The sequence below is a fragment of the Accipiter gentilis genome, chromosome 9 (assembly GCF_929443795.1).
Source record: "Accipiter gentilis chromosome 9, bAccGen1.1, whole genome shotgun sequence".
Lineage (NCBI taxonomy): Eukaryota > Metazoa > Chordata > Aves > Accipitriformes > Accipitridae > Astur > Astur gentilis.
Window position 1 is genome coordinate 9,870,269 of NC_064888.1, and position 17,344 is coordinate 9,887,612.

The 17,344-nt window shown below is 41.2% G+C and overlaps 1 protein-coding gene across 25 annotated transcripts in view; it reads left to right on the forward strand.

Annotated features, from left to right (window-relative positions):
• ANK3 (ankyrin 3) overlaps nt 1-17,344 on the forward strand; it is a 385,183-nt gene that overhangs the window by 331,118 nt on the left and 36,721 nt on the right. For 19 of the 25 annotated variants that reach the window (XM_049809737.1, XM_049809736.1, XM_049809743.1 and 16 more), the window contains 8 exons: nt 5,910-6,121; nt 7,925-8,132; nt 8,716-8,812; nt 10,036-10,264; nt 10,867-10,992; nt 11,749-11,871; nt 12,366-12,392; nt 14,151-14,232. In XM_049809737.1, the coding sequence (XP_049665694.1) occupies nt 5,910-6,121; nt 7,925-8,132; nt 8,716-8,812; nt 10,036-10,264; nt 10,867-10,992; nt 11,749-11,871; nt 12,366-12,392; nt 14,151-14,232 (1,104 nt within the window). The remainder of the gene's footprint in view (nt 1-5,909; nt 6,122-7,924; nt 8,133-8,715; nt 8,813-10,035; nt 10,265-10,866; nt 10,993-11,748; nt 11,872-12,365; nt 12,393-14,150; nt 14,233-17,344) is intronic. The other 6 variants (XM_049809748.1, XM_049809750.1, XM_049809755.1 and 3 more) reach the window with 1 other exon arrangement.

The following is a 17,344-nucleotide window of genomic DNA, read 5'->3' on the forward strand; positions in this document are numbered from 1 at the left end:
TGGTGGGGTACAAGCTGCAGGAAAGTTCTTTCATTATCAGCAAAAGCATTTGAAGTGAATGATCAGGCTGTGGATGGCAGCTATGGATGAGAGGTATCTGTGGATGAGAGGTATCTGTGAGCTGACTCTGCCTTTGATCTTGGCCTCTCCTTGTTTGAAGAGGGCAGCCCCAGCAAAAGGCATGCTTTGAGAACATGGAGAGTAGTGCTGTTGTGAGGGGCTCTCTGGATGTCTGAGATTTAGCATTTTTACTGATTTCCTGGTCATCTGGGAATGGGAACAGCAGAATGGGCTTCTGTAGTATTTTCCCTTCGAAGTACCTGAACTGCACATGAGCTTGTGAAGATACAGAGCAATGGCAAAGATTTGCTTGTTGTACAATGATCTAGCGTAGCTATTTATTTTGAAATAAATATAATAGAACCAATCAAGCAGTAGGGCAGAAACACTGCAAATGTTGGGTCAGTGGGTTTGGAAGAATACAATAAACCTTATCACAGAAGGGTACCTAAAAGCAGCAGAACAGGCAAAAGAGTGAGCATAGCCCAGGATAGTATTGCTTGGGGAAGAATTACTTCAGGATTGAAGGCAGTAGCTGCAGCCTTTCTGAAAGAAAAATCTCACCACCGCTCCCTCCTTCTCTGTGCACTAGCATGAGATAGGGAGTAATAATTTGGCAGCTGGGTGAAGTATCAGTGCCTTGTCAGTGGTGAGGTAGTCAGAACTGATCAGCAGCATGCTTACTTGCTTCATGTGCTTTCCAAACTGAGCTTAGTTCAATTTTGGGATAGGAAATCTGGGCACAAAACCACTATTCTAAAGTGCTCCAACTTGCATCACTTATGAAAGAGCTCTCCAGAGGTGCCATATGGATAAAGTCACATTTTGCAGAGAGGACAGCTCAATAAATAAAAACACTTTGAGAGAGGTGGGCACAAAGCCCTCAGTACTTAGAGCCTAAAATAATAATCTTCACACTTTGGAGTCAGAGTACAACTTTCTGATTTGTTGATGGTTTCAGGTGACTCTTCCCTTCTGGGGAGCTGCTGTTTGAGGTTAGTGCGTATATGTACAACCAGTGAATCACAGAAAGTGTGATGGACACTGGACTGTTCCCTTAGAGGGAAAATATTTGGCACCTTAAAAGCCAAGCCACAGAAATGCCTTTTACCAATCCAGGCAATGATTTATGAGAGGGAAAGGAGAAAAAATCCCGCAGGCACACCCAGAGCATTTTGTTGATTATTCATTCAGTTTATTTTAGCTTAATCCTTCTCTAGTTGGGAAAACAAAACTATAAAACCCCCATACATTAAAATAGTACAAGGGTCTCAACAAAATTCTGCTCCAGTTAAATGACACCTTTTCTGTGTAAAAGGTCTTCCAAGCAATGACATAAAATTACAAATTTGTGGAATTGAGAGTGGGTTGGTTTTTTTCATCTGAACGTTTACTGGTTTGTTACAAAATACCACAATTAGACCTGGCTCTGAAGGAGTATCTTGCCTGTCAGAAGCCATAACTTTGGAAGAAGTCTTATTCCAGGTATGAACCAGGCAGAAGCAGTCTTTAACTGAAATAAAAAGCAGCCATGTAGTCAGTTATTTCCAGAAGTTCAGTGTGTCTTTGCAAGAAAATTCACCTGCACAGTCATCTCTAAATGCCATAACACGCTGCAGGAGTCCCCGTTTTTCTATTAAAAGCAGCCGGTCCATTTTGTGTTAAACCTGCTGTGATTCACTAGTTCTTTCCTATCTGTGAAGGAGGGCAATCAGACTTTTATTTCTAGCTCCCTAATACGCTGAATTTTTTCAAGATGCAGTTTGCTTCTGTTTTGTTTTTCCTGTTTTGCCCTTCCACTTGGCTAGCGGGGATGAGAGCGAGGACATCTTTGCTCCTCCTTGGGGACTGCTGCAAACCCGCCTCTTCTTTACTGGAAGTAGCACCATCTGCTGGAAAACCTCATCTCAGACTCAAAATAATCCAGAGCAGGAGGCAACACTTCAGGGCACTAAATGCAGGATTAAATAACAGCAGAACTTTGCTTTTATTATCATGAGAGAACAATGAACTGGGATGTAAAGAGTCAGTTTTTCTTTGGTGCCATCAGGTTTCTGCTTAAATAGGTTTTGTTCTAAAGATGGTGCTGTACTTAGGCAAATATAGGGGGGAGGAGTATGGGGAACGTGGCATTTTTAGGAAGAGAAGGAGTTTGGTTCCAAACACAGAGGATAGCAATTCACAGCTCTCGACCATATTACATTTATTTAAACTTGAATCAAGTAAACTATATTTTATTTTATTTATTTTATTTTATTTGTTTTAGGAAGAAGCTCTCTGTCTTGTAATTGGTAAATAGGTTATGTTTTCAGCCAGGCTTCTTTTAGATATAACATGTGTTTGCTTTTTACATTCCTGCGCCCTTTACAGGTACCTGTAGACAAATTGTAGGCATAAATGCACACGCTGGTGTAGCTAATCTTCTGACAGGCATTTGCGAACTAGTCAATGAGCCAAGCAATGCAAATATTTGTGGCTACAATATGCTTGCAGCTGCACAGGCACAGTGTAATTTCAGATGGGAAGCAGGAGTTTTTACATAACTACTTCTTTGAATCTATAGATCAAACCAGAACGTGACCTTGTTTATGCTTTAAGTTTAAAATACCACCAAAAATCACTCTGCAGTGATTTTGCCACACTTCCAAGAAAAGTTTTTAAACATACTTCTGTTAAACTTTATGTTGTGAACGGCAAGATAAAAGACTGCGCAGAAATAGACAAAAAAGCCCATAAAGGAGATTGCCTTATTTGAGGATGAGACCTCCTCGTGGCTCTGGGAGCATCTAGTTATGTACGAGGGTGGGTCTAGTTACCGACATTTTAAAGACAAGTCTCACCGCCCTCAGTTTCTCCTTGCCCCTTCCCATGTGCTCTTTCTGCCTCTGTCCATCTCCTGCACTTTTCTCCACGTGAGCACTGCCTCCTCCTGGGTGCCCCACTTTTAATACAACAATTTCTTAATGGGCACATCTCTGTATGGGGGAAACTGGTATCCTATGCTCGTCCCACCTTTCAGTCGCTGCACAGTGACAAGGTCGGCTCTGCTCTCGCCAGTACTGCAGGAGGGTTGCAATACACAGGGAGCTGTTCAGTCTGCTAAGTACAGGTGAGATTTGCTTTTTCAGTGCTAGCAAAACTCTTTTAAGGCCGTGGTAAGGGAAATCAGATACCAGAACACACAAAGACACCTCTGAGCTCATGAAACAGCCAGGTGTTCTGTGACTTCTTTTATTCTGTTTCCAGTCAGAAGACACTTGCTCTGTGTTACTTTACCTGAAAGTAAAAAAGAAAGGTATTAGACGTGGGATAAATTTGACCCACAGCTGCCTCTCACCTGACAAAACTGGTGGGATTGCTTTCCTTGACCTGAGCCACCCTATGTGAGGTCCCTCTCTGACCTCGGAGGACATGGCTGGGTTTCTCTTCTCCTGCCCAGGAACCTTAACGTAATGCTCATGTGGCAGCATGGACTAGAGGGTGGGGAGGAGTGATCTTCCTTTCCTCCCTCCTTTCCTTGTCTCCATCTCCTCTCTCCTCCATCACTCCCACCAGCCACCTTAAGATAACTGTACCATATACTTGGGTGGCAGGGGAAGACATATATTCACAGAGTATTGACAATACCTTTCTCTTGACTTACTAAAAATTAATGGCCACAGGTGTTCTTTGGGCTGTTGGCACAAATCTGGGAGACAGTAACATCAGGACACTGTTCCCAGTTCTGCCAGTAACCTTTGTGCTTTACCTCTCTCTGCTTTGCCATCCCTATCTGTAAGATGAGGTGTATAACATACTTCTCTGTGGTTAAAACACCCCCACAAAACCCAACCAACCAACCAAAAAATCCTTTGAGGTTTTTAATTGAAACACATTGCATAGGAATGAAGTGTCAGCAGCTGAGGGAAATAGTAATGATGATCGCTCTTTCTGTAAAATGCATGAGGTGTGTTCGAGAAATGTGACCTCTCCCAGGACTAGTTTTCCCTGTTTCATTAATTCTGTCATGCTAATGCTGCATTTCTCATGGCAGTCAGAGAGGTGGTTTGATCGCTCATCATTTCTTTTCTTAGAGGGCAACTTCATATAGAAGCTTACATATGTATTATCCAAACATAACCTACCTATATATAGTCCAACTCCTCTCCATGCCTGACTGTTGTTCTGCTACTCTAAGCCTCACATCATCTTCCTCCTCTGAAGGAGAGTGCCTGCCAGGCTCAAAGAATTTTGAAGTGTTCTTATATAAAACACTAATTTTCTACTTCAGGAGAATTTTAATTATCCTTCTTCTCTGTGAGCATTTTACAGAGGGTTTAGTCTCTAGCAACAAACAGGAGAATGCACAGGATTTACCAGTCAAGATCATACCTGCCTGGGATTTTGAGAATCCAGTTTGTCTCCTGCACAAGCCACTGCTTCCAGAGGCTGCAGGCAGAATATCTAATTTATTAGAGGGCTTCAGATATCAATCTCTGAGTCAAAGTAAATGCAAACTGACATTATGATAAGAAATTATCCTCTTTTGGTAGATGCATATGATCCACAGCAACACTGTGCAATTAATCCAAATTACCTGCTGAATGTTTTAAAATGGAAAACTGACATTTTACCAAATTTATATTCTAATTCTTTTGGAGCTGTGTTTGAGCTTACATGTTCGGAGGAGGAAAATGTCTCAGTCACATAAAGAATTTTACAAGTGTCTTTTGTCTTGGTACCATTTCTGGTCTTCCTGCCTTCTCTTGCAGCATCTGATAGAAATGTCATCTTTCAAGGAACAAACTTTCCTCTTTAGGTATGTGGTGCTCTTTTTAAGGAGGAAAGTAAGAGTGGAAACTTGTGGAGTGCTGGAATGAAACCCAGTTACAATAGCTAAAAAGGCCGAGTGCAAAAAATTACAGGAGAAATGCATGACAGTTGTGTAATTATCTCCATCTGTGAATAGTGTTTAGAGCACAGGGATTTCACTAGTGCATATATATTCACATGCAGATACAGTTGCATAAGTAGTTATATTTGTCACATATCACAGAGGTTTTCCTCAGTACACATAAGTCTATGTCATCTACTTAATTAGTTAATATGGGTAGGTACTTCTGAGGGTACGTTAAGTTTTTCTAGGAACTGAGGAGCACAGTGCAGTTTTTTGGGGGCAGATACCTGAATGGCTGAAAGCCTGGAGTGGGAAGGGATCCTTGCTATGCTTTCGTTGGTAGTGGTGGCAGAGGGAGCTCTGCCACATCCAGAGTTTACCAGAGAGCTCAGTGTCTGGTCAGGATTACATGGATGCCTGGCTGGGAGATAACTTTCTCAGGTGCCTTAGCTGGGCAAACTCTGGATTGCACACCTGGCGTGAAGTTAGGTAGTTCATGAACTGGGATTTCCTGTGCGTCGGAGCTATGTGAGGGAACAGGCTGGAAACAAACGTCTTTTGAAGGCGTGCACAGAAAAATCAGCGCGCTTGTGTACTTCCAGATATAGCTGAGAGAGGAAAGAAGCTTGACCATCTCTTTCAGGCCTCCTTGGACTTCCACGCTGTGTGACAAACCTGCCACCCTACAGCAGCTGCTGCTGCAGAGATTGTCACACCCTAGTGCTTAGGTGTCCTGGCAGATCTGTGTGTCTGGTGCTGTTGGCCCTCATTGGCAAGATTTATGCGAAAGTTCCCAGAGCAAACCAAAGCTAGATGATTAATAACACTGAATTATTTTTTTTCTCCTGTGGTAAATAAAAAAACCCACTTCTCAAGCATTTTAAGGCATATTCAAAACCTCACACTCACGGATGTGTCTGGTATGAACGTGGGCAGGTAATACCTGAATGTTTTAACTGTCTTCTCCCACCAGAGCTGGACAGCGTTGAGGAGCTAGAGAAGAAGCGTATCTGCAGGATCGTCACAAAGGATTTCCCTCAGTACTTTGCAGTGGTTTCGCGAATCAAGCAGGAGAGTAACCAAATTGGCCCAGAGGGAGGGGTGCTGAGCAGCACGACGGTGCCACGCGTCCAGGCATCCTTCCCCGAGGGTGCTCTAACCAAAAGAATCCGCGTGGGGCTCCAGGTAAAGGTGCCCTCGCATTCATATCCACAGCATCTACAAGCACACCGTTGGTCCTAACGCATGAGGCTTGCAGTGAGGGAGCCTGCTGCTCCTTACTAGCAGGTTGCAAGGCAGATAGTATTCACACACACCTGAGATCCGAACTGGCACGTGTCTGCCTTGGCACGCTCGCGGCCTCTCCGTGTGCCACGGTACAGGTGATGCACAGTCCTCCTCCCTGTGGCAAAAGCCCAGCTCCCCTTTTATCATCACCTTGAGTATTGATTAGCATCTGATGAATGGAGAGAAAAGCAAAGACCTGGAGCCACCACAGCCTCGGTGATATTGTCTGCCATCTTCCTGGTGGCCGCAGCTGCCAGCAGCGAGGAGCTGCACAGCCGCCGTGCAGTGCCAGTCTCCTGCAGCGAGGTAGCAGCTTGTGATTGGTGTCGCTGGGCTGCCCTTTGCCATAGGAATGTGTTTAGTAAGGATTGCATGCAGCTGTTTGCCAGCTGTTACTGGGTCAAAGACCTCCCATATTGCATCTGTTGTAGCTTAGGACATTCACCATTGGTGTTTCTAGCAGTGGGTGGAATCTGGGAAGAGCAAATAGCTTAAACTCTCCTTAAACAAACTGCACAGAAAGTGAAGAAATATTCTGTAGGAGGTATCTTTTTCTTTGAGTTCTGTTAATTATAACTTAAAATTACTTAATAACCTGACAAGTCTGATGGGTTCATGACATAGGGATGCTGGTTTGGATTCCAGTGCTTGGAATTCACACTGGAACATTTCTGTTAATGATATTTCACATCTAAAGATGAATAATCTTGAGAAAATGGAAGCTCTGCTATTATGGTTATACAGCTGCTTTTCCAGAGCTCTCCAGTGTGAAGGAAGCATGACGTCTCCATATTCAGCACTGTGACTTCTGAGATTGCAATGTAGCTACATATTCTATGCATATCAATACATTGTGCAGTTCAAATAATGCAGTAAGTCACAGGTCAGCCTGATTGAAATAGACTTGAAAGCTTAAAAAAAAAAAAAAAAAAAAAAGCAAATGGGTACAAAACCCTGTTTCCCATAAGATGTCTGTCACTTTTGAGTTCAGGTCTTATGTGACAAAACTAACAAAAATTCTATGGCATTTCTTCCCATGTTGGTTATTTTTTCTTTCTTCTCATATACAGTTAGGAAACCTTTCAAGGCACAAAATGGGGGTAGAAAGTCTGAAATTTGCTTATAGGTGTTCTGTAGATTAATGCATTCTCTATGAATTTGGCCCAAACAAGTACTTCTTTCCTAATAATCAATAGTGGAGTAGCATAGGAAGCACTCAGTACAGAGGTAGGTTGGAGTACACGATGTTCCTCAGGAGCATGGGTTTGTCTTTGGCAGTAATGTGAGAATTGTTCAGCATCTCCAAGGCAGAGTGTCTAGTCCTCAATTCTCAAGTGCGAAATAGGCCTCTTTATGCATTTTGAAATTGTATTTAATATCACCCATTGCTGTAAATTAAAACCAAAACCAAACATGCTCTGAAAAAGTCTCAGCAAATACTGCAGGCGACCTTCTGAGATTTATAGTTCTGCTCTACAAGTTAGCTATTAGGAAATCATAAGTGGGTTGTCGAGAAAAGTACTAAGCATGAATTGTACTAATAATCACCCTTGAGAGCTATTGGAGAAGGCTGCCTGGGAAAGAAAAGAGATAAAATTCTACAGAAAATAAAAGGAAAATTGAATTATCTTTCAGAAAACAGTTCTGCATGTCTATAACCAATTTGTAGCTCTAGTTTAAATACTTTCCCTGTGTTGACAGGCTCAACCGGTTCCAGAGGAGATTGTCAAAAAAATCCTTGGAAACAAAGCAACTTTCAGTCCCATTGTCACTGTGGAGCCAAGAAGAAGAAAATTTCATAAGCCAATAACCATGACAATTCCAGTGCCACCTCCATCGGGAGAAGGTGTAACCAATGGGTACAAAGGAGACACGACGCCCAGCCTTCGACTTTTATGTAGCATTACAGGTTAGAGAAAATCATGCTCTTTGCAAAGGTTTCTGAGACAGCAATGCCTCTGCACTCACTCTCGTAACTGTACAACTCGTGCTTTCCAGCAAGGGAACATTGGTGTGCTCGGTCCAATAGAGTTCAGATCAGTTCTCCTGAGCAAAGCCAGCTGAGGTCATTTGAAAGGCTCCCACTGATTCCCTGGGCTTTGAATCTGGTCTCATGCCGTTGTAAAAGAACTTTGCCAACAGATATTAAATGCTGTTTTATGTTTAGTCAGTGTGAAGAATTTCAGCCTTGGCTATTAAATATGGTTGTCAGTAAAAGTAGTTTGCAGAAATAATTCTGCCCTAGGTGATATCAAGGGCGGGGTGTGTGTGTGTGTGCGCGCGCTACAAGTCATGTAGGTTTGTACTTTGCTTACATCAGCATCATTTTCTGGTTTGTAACGTATGATGTAATATGTATAGCTCAGCTGTTGGAGAATATTATTGTCTAGGTTCTCTTTTCACGTGTGAAGCAAAGTAACTTAAGATATTCTTATATAGTCTGTGTATGCTTGGTGTTTGAAAGAAAATCTCCATGGTTTATATTTATGTAGGAGGTACTTCACCTGCGCAGTGGGAGGATATCACAGGCACCACTCCGCTGACGTTTTCAAATGACTGTGTCTCATTCACAACCAATGTCTCAGCCAGGTACGGTAACAGAGCTTGCCAAATCCACTTAGGGAGTAGTTTTCCTTGATTAACAAAGTGTGTAGTTGTGGGGTTGTTTTTTGGCTTTCTGTAAGTCTTTTGCAAGACTGATGAAGTGGTAACGGACCAGATGCTTCTTTGTCACTATATATCAGCATCCCGCACATCCAGTGTTGCACATGAAGCTTTGTCCTGGCCTTTTCTGCTGTGGCGATGTCTCCTGGCAACCACACATGCTGTTCCTCTAAAGGCTGCAGTGCCACACAGGGGTTTGTTTTTCTGCAAACAGCAACAGAAAGGAAAATTTAAAATGCTCATTTAATAAAAACTTGGGGGGATTCATAAAAACATATTTGTTTAAAAAGTTAAAGACATTCAGTTTCTGGCTGTGGGCTTTTTAGTTGAAAATTACGTAAAATTACTCTCACAAAAATATAATTTGCCAAAAAATCATGGTTTGAAATTAATTGTGATGGACTTAGTGAACTTACATGCTGATGGGAGGCATTCAACAGGATCTGTACAAATCATGCATCCTAGTGGAAAAAGTTCATGGTATGCCAGGTAAAGAGTTTATCATTCAGTACATAACTTTTGCACCTATAAAAAGCTTTATAAAAAGAGAGAGAATTGCTGAAAGAACCAAATAGATCAGAGCTGAAATATTGTATAAAGACTCATACAAACTACAAATAAAAGTATTTATAACTTGTATTGAAATTGTCATCAAACTCTTAATCATAGGATGAGAAAATGACAGTATAACATCTACCTCTTTGGGAAACTTCACTGTGGGGATATTTGGGTTCAACCTATATGGGAGATATGATTTTGCTTGTGTGTATGTGTTATAAAGGAGATTGTTTTAGCAAATCAAATGTACAGTGAAGCATCAGCACATTACAATATACATGGTGTGTGGTCACAAGAAATACAATTTCCCTGCTTTGGCTTCAAATGAGGATTAAATAGACAGTTTTATGAGATATCAGTGTGAGAAGGCTCAAATAAGTATATCGACATTTCATTGCCATCTATTCTCATTTTTGGATGGTTAAAGCACCACTAAAAGTAGAAGGAAAATTGCAGCTTTGGAAAGTCTGCAAGGACAGTATGCATGCAAAATGGCCAAGGATCGCAGGACATGGTTTCTCTTTAAAAGCTTAAGCAATATTTGAGCACAATGAAAAGTTGATTTAATGGTTTGCTTTTTCCCCACTCAGATTTTGGCTTGCAGACTGCCATCAAGTACTAGAGACTGTTGGGCTGGCAACACAGCTTTATAGAGAATTAATATGCGTTCCTTATATGGCAAAGTTTGTGATATTTGCCAAAATGAATGACCCTGTGGAATCCAATTTGCGTTGCTTCTGCATGACTGATGACAAAGTGGACAAAACTTTGGAGCAACAAGAGAACTTTGAAGAAGTTGCAAGAAGCAAAGACATTGAGGTATATTCCTTACTCACAGCCGACTTCCTCCTTGTAAATGGACAATGTGTTTTCCAGGTGGCAACAGGTCCTGCAAAAGCCACTATAAGCCCAGTTAAATAAAGGTTCACAGCAAGGCTGTATCAAAAAAATTCTTGAAAGGAGACCAAAAAAGGACAAGGTGGGGGGAGTATGAGGACCTGTCTCCAAATGGATGCCTCAGGCCAGTCTGCAGTGGGTTTTGCATGCGCTGCTGCAGAGTAGCCCTGGTTGGGCTTTGCAGACAGCTGACCTGGAATTCCTTCTCATTGGCCCCACAGACACACAGTCATGAGTAGGGCTGCTTTGTGGTGAATACGTAGTCGCCAACACACTGTTTCTGGAAGGAAACCTACACATTCTTACTGCAGAAAAGCCACTCGTAGCTCATGTTTTCCCAAACTGCCTGCACTCATAAGATCTTGCCATATTGCACAGTGATCTTCTAATCTGTTGTTGAATTTAATCTGAGTGGGGACTAGTGCTAAAGTTAGGAACTATGGTGAGAGAAATCACGATATGCTTATGTGCATGGATCTACTATGAAAAGAGGGGTTATTGACTTTTATTTATTGCTTTGATAGGTTCTGGAAGGAAAACCTATTTACGTTGATTGCTATGGAAATCTGGCCCCTTTGACTAAAGGAGGACAGCAGCTTGTTTTTAATTTTTATGCTTTCAAAGAAAATAGACTGCCATTCTCTATCAAGGTAAAAGCAAAACAAGCCAAATAATTCTGCTGGTATTTCCCGCCCTCTCCACCCCCAGTGATAACACTTTTTCAGCCCGATAGGACTAACTTGCCCCAAGAATGTAAGTATCATTGTTTAATATGTGAATAACATGGAGAGGGTGCTTTGCATGAAGCCACAAAGGACCTGCTGGCAGAGCTGGGACCAGAATAGCCATATATGGATTCACAGCCTTTTCTTAAAACCATATCTCAAGTTAGACCTTCAGAATATTACCAGTAGATCACTATTTCCCATGGAGTAAGCAAAGGAGATGCATTCAATAACATACTGTACAGCAGAACAGCTTCCAAGAAGTGTGCACAGGCTGTTCATCTCTAAATTACCATGAATGGATGCTCACTTCCCTTACCGTTATCATAGCTGCCGTGCAAAAGAAGTTTTTAAGCATTTTGATGAGCACAAGTGCAAAACGTGGCAGAAAAAATGAAGGTGAGCAGAAAATGTCTCTCAGTAATATCCCAGTATGAAACTGTCTGGTTGGACTCACTCAACATCTTGTCTTGCATGGATTTACCATCAGAGAGTTTCAGGCTGATCTAATTCTTTCATGGTAACGCCTTTTCTCCTTCAGCACCTCAGGCTGAGCTCCAGCTCAGTAACATTGGTCTTTACCCATTAGATAGCTTCTTGCAGAAAGAAACTCTGAGAAAACCTCCTCTAGGCATCTGAATTACTACATATTACTACACTGTACTAAAATTTCCTTTCTAGGTAAGAGACACCAGCCAGGAACCTTGTGGTCGATTATCGTTTTTGAAAGAACCAAAGACTACAAAAGGACTCCCACAAACAGCTGTTTGCAACTTGAATATCACTCTGCCAGCACACAAAAAGGTATTTGTTAGGAAAAGTAAACTTTTTCTTTAGGGTTGGTTTGGTTTTATTTTTGCTCCTTTAGTTTTTGTCTTTTTTTTTTTTTTTTTTCCTGCTAGCGATAAAGAATCCCTGTGAAATGCCAGTAATGAGAATGCTTTGGAACATGATAAAGGCTTTTAAAATTTATGTTTTATTGGTTTCCTGTATGTAGAACGCTTTTAAAGTCTCTTGTTACTGTGGTGTCAAGTTCCTATAATTTTTATGATTCTGTTTACAGCTCATGCTTCAGCCTGCAAGTCATAGGTTTATGCTTTCAGTAATGTCACGTGTTGATTTGCATTGGATGTAAGATTTTTTTTTTTTCTTTTGTGTTGACATTTTGGATTTGCTTTGCCTTATAAATCAGCTTGCATTTTGTGCTCCCAATTTGGTCCTTTTCATATCCTGATATTCTTTTCCCTGCTGTCCATTATAATATTCCTTGTCTCTGCAATGCATCTTGGGACCAAAAGGAAACAGAGTCAGATCAAGATGATGAGGTAATATAAACACTGTCTTCTGTTTTTATTTCCTTCAGATTTAGTGAAGAAAAGTAATATGTTATAGAAAAAACCAAACAACTCTTTATAACTCTGGCATTGAAATGATATAGAACAACCATATCCTCAACATCTGATAGTCTGTTGCAAAACAGTAGAAGTACAAAAAAGTGCAAAACCCACGATTATTTATTATGAAATTAAAGCAAGCATTGAATAATAGCAGTCTAAAACATAACTTGTTTTCTTCTTATAAAGGATATAATTATAACATTCAGACCACGTCCATTTTTGGCAAAATCAAAAAGAGTTTAGTGGATATGATGTTACCTCTTGGAATACTACTGCCAATGCTTTGTTAACTTGTATTTTTGAGAAGGAAAGAAGTATTGCTGAGGCCACGATAGTGGCCTGTAACATTTTACTCCTGAAAATAAAGAGGATTCTTCTGAAAAAGCAAAATAACCAAGACCAATTTCTAACTATTATGTACAAATCTATTTTCAAATAAAACTCAGATATTTTTAGCTTAAAAATCCACTGTTTGCTGGAGACTGCAACATTAGATTGTCAGGAAATTGAGTGGGTTTTACTCATTAGAGGTAGCAACAAACGAGATCACCTTATAAAAGAAACTACATAGCATCCTGTTTACCTCGCAGCAAAGTTTTCTTCTCTTCCTGGTGGCAAATAAATAGCAGTAGCCACCTGCTGATTAAAATAGTAATAATAATAATAATAATAATAATAAAAACCCAAACCAAAACACCCTTTACATGTTAAAAAATAATAATAGCAACCACATCAGTTTGTCTCCACAGGATTTGTTCCCAGTGAGCTATTATACAGCTATAACAATAGTTTTCTTTCTAAACAAACCGTATTTTTAGCCACACAGTCAAGTGAGCTGGTTTCTGAGGGACTTTTAAGACTTAAGACATCACACTAGCAGCTATGCCATTGAACGCAGCGACTTATGATGCAATTTATTAGTTAACAACAATAGTCTGCTTTCTAATCTGCATCTTTGCATTTTGTGCCTATTAAAAAAATCCCCTCCCATGCCTTTTTTGTCCTTAATGTATTCACTTTAAAGCCAGTGTACATTGTGGTGTATGTGCTTTCAGGACAAATTAATTTGGGGTGAAATATTTGATCGGTCTAAGTTGTACTCTTATGAATGTTTTATGTCTGTATCTGTAGTCTTTTGTGTTGATCTCCTGTTTCTAGCCAAAGGTGGTTTATTTTACAGAGAATGAATAATATCATACTATTTCTAGTAGTGTAAAGCGGCTTATTGAGTGATAATGGGATAATATATTATCGAGATACTTTAAGGCAGGATCATGAGCTACATCTGCTGTCTAAGCTCTTCTGCCTCATAAGCAGAGATGTTGTGAGCAGGAATGAACCCAGGGGGTCATCTCTTAGGGCTGCAGTCCCCTCCTTCACTTGCCCCAAAAGGGTAGTAATTCACAGCAGGTTTCTGCCACCTCCAGTAGCCATACTCCCTGCTCCACTGTGCCTGACACTCATTACATGGCAGACAGGAATGGAGACCGGCTCTGTCCATTCCCTGCCTGCTTGCCCAAATTTGCCTTCAGCATGCCTTCCTGAAGCTGAACGGAAGCATCCGTTCTCCCTTGTGGGGATGTGTACTGCAAAATGCGGCCCATCATGCTGAGGTTTGATGATTGTTCTGTTCAAATAGGGGATAGCGATACTAAAGGCACTAAATAGTATTATGTTTTGTTGCAGACGGAGAAAGCTGACCGGCGCCAGAACTTTGTCTCCCTTGCTTTACGTAAGCGCTACAGCTATCTGACTGAGCCTGGAATGAGTGAGTTGCTCTTACCAAAGTACTAAACCATATATACAAGATTTTTCATAAGAAGAGACATTTTTTCTATAAACGTTGTATTTGGTGTCACTCTGGAAAAAAAAGAAAAAAAGAAAAAAACACCTATGTAAAACAAAACTCTTGGATGGTCTGTGAACTCTTGCGTTGTGAGAGCTTGAAGAATCCTGACTGGCAAGTGACATGTGTTAGTTAAGTGAAAGTACAGTAGTTTTAAAAAGTGCTGTGTAGCTCCAGAGTCGGAGGATTGCAAATTGCTTTTAAAAAGAGTCTGTTCCTCTTCCCTTTGAAAGATTAGAGAGAGCTGCTGTAGAAGGGATTCTTATGCAAAAGTTCAGCAAGGCTGGAGAATGCCTTTCAGATAAGCGCTTAAATGTTTAGATGCTTAGCCAAAATGGACTCTCTCATATTTTATATTTTCCCTTTTCTTTCTCCTTCCCTTCCCTTTGTCCCCTGTTCCCTGCAGATGCTTTTTATTCCCTGGCACCACACATAGCTTCCTCTTAAACTTATGTTCCCCTTGACCAGACCTGTGGCATTTCTTTCCTTCCCTTTTAAATACAATAACGTAGTTTGCTTAGCTTTTCTTCCCTCACCTCTCCTGTCTGAGGTTCCCCATTCCCAGGCTTTTTCTTGCCTTTTTTTTCCCTCATGAATTCTCAGTTGCTACCCTGCAACAGACCCTTTGATATAATTCCATAAAATCCATAGACAAACTTCATCGGGTCTTGGGAGTTCCCACTGGATGGCTGCTGTTTAATTATCCTATAAGATCTGTGGCTTCTTTGGATCAGATGTGCTTCAGAATATATTACACTTCTCAGGCCTGGAAGAAGACTTCAAGCATATAACATCTGAAGAAGCTATCAGATCTGCTGAGACATCTTGATGGACTGTTAAGGTATTGTCAAAGGCTTGATGGGAACTGAGAGAGAGGGAAAAGGAAGTTGCTTGTAAGGAGTTTGATGACTGTGGATGTTGCTTACAATTAGTTTTTCAGGCCTCAACGTGGGGGAAAGAAAAAGAAAAGTCGTCTTATTTATTCACCAAAGGTCCATTAAGTCTCATTTCCAAAAAGTTGGAGGGGATGAAAACCTAAAACCACTTGAGCTGCACTCAAAAAAAAAAAGAAAAAAAAAAAAGAAAAAAAAAAGGGGGGTTAACACAGTAGACCTGACCATTCTTTAACCGTTCTGTCCCTTTCAGCAATGGTTACTACTTAAGGCTGTGAGCTACCCAAAAAGGGTATGCAAAAATGATTGTGTTTGCCAGGAAAGATCGTAGATAGTGCTTTGGCCATCAGCCTGAGCACCACCTCCTGTGCACACGTAGCATGTATTCAGCAACTGCCGCTACCACCTGCACCGTGCTGGTGCGAGGGGAGGATGTGATCTTGGAGGTGCAGCTCCACCGGAGAGCACACGCTACCCAACACAGAGCCAGGACTGTGGCTGTCACTGCTTTACGCTGCAGGGTGTTTGCTCCAGGGATTGGATGCGAGTGACAAACCTCTGCCTATTTCCAGTGAATCTGATGGCACAGTTCCTGCAGTTTTGGTAGCAGCAAGGGTTGTTCTTTTTACTCACACAAGCTTGTGCATGCATGCAAGTGCACACGTACAGATTTTTTTATCTCTGCACCCCTGCCAGTGCCTGTGCAGAAGGATATTCCCCTGCCTCCCTGTCCTCACCCCTGCTCAGGGAAAGGTTGAAAGGGCCCCTTGGCCCTTCCCAGCTGTGAGGTCCCCACAGAAGAGGAGTGCTGCAGTGGGTTAAACCTGCTCGGTCCTGGCTGTTTGCTTGCAGCTGAAGAGGAGCAAGCCTGAGCGGAGGCCACTTGTATGGGTTCGCTCAGCACTTTCAGTTACCAGCTGCAAGCAAGGAAGAGTGGTTTCGTGCACAGAAGGTAGTAACTAACATCTGTTTTCTGATAAAATCTTGGATGCAGAGTGATGGAAACTGTTAAGGCCAAGAGTTTCCAGTAGCCAAAAAGGGCTGTTATATAAAACCACTCTTTAGAATATTATCCCACTCTAAAGTCTTGCATGGTTGTGGGGATTTCTTTGCTATTTCAAAACAGTAAAATTGCCCAGTTCCCTGCTGTTTGAGTTATGTCATAGCTGCACACACTGGGAAATTACTCAATTTTCTTTGTACCGGTTCTTCTTCTCGACTGCAATAAGGAGCACAGAAAAAACATCTCAAACGTGTCTGAATCTATGATTTAACAGGAGAAAGAGCAGTTAAGAGGGGAGCCTGTTGGTTTAATTGCCTCGCTAGCCAGTTGTGATGGACTGGCTCATCACAGCGCAGTGGGGTCCCTCTAAATACATTTCCAGACATAAACTGCTGAACAAGTTGTTTTGTTGTTAGTTCTTTTCAAAATGATTTTGGGGTTTGTTTCTTGGACTTGGGACTGTATGAACTTTTGGTGAATGTTAGCAGCTGCTGCTAATCAATCTTCATAATAAAGTGTAGCTCGTTTAATGAAGTACACTATGTTTTCTTCTTTGGGGGGAAAAAGAAGTATGTTTGCGCTTAAAAATAAAATTGCAAGGAAAAATGGATGTTTCTTGACATAGGCTGTGCCAGTCAGGCCTAGCATTCAAGCTCTCTTCAACCTAAATGTTCTCATACTGCAATATCACCAGCCATCCACATAGCCTCTGGGCTTCAATTGGCTTCTGTAGGACCAGCACATTTCTCCTTGCAGGATATGGACCTGTAGTATACTGAATATTCACTATTCTATAAGAGTGTGTGTGCTTTAAGTTTAACAGTTTAGTATTAGCCTTGTTAAGCTTCTTTCATTGTAAGTTACTGTCTGTCTATAAGACAGATCAAGCAGGCTTGACAAATTATTAGTGTAACTTCAGAGAAAGGTATGCTGAATAAGTTGTTTGGATATTTTAGCTCCATTTCCAACTCTAACTTTAAAGAAAAAAAAAAAAAACAACCTCTAAGTTACTTTCAATGTCAACTCTCTGAATGTTACTGCTGTATCAGAGGATATGTATGCCTTAATGGGATTCCCAGAAATACTGTCTTCTGGAATAAGTACCTCCTGTGATGCAAAATGTGGTTGATGATGATTT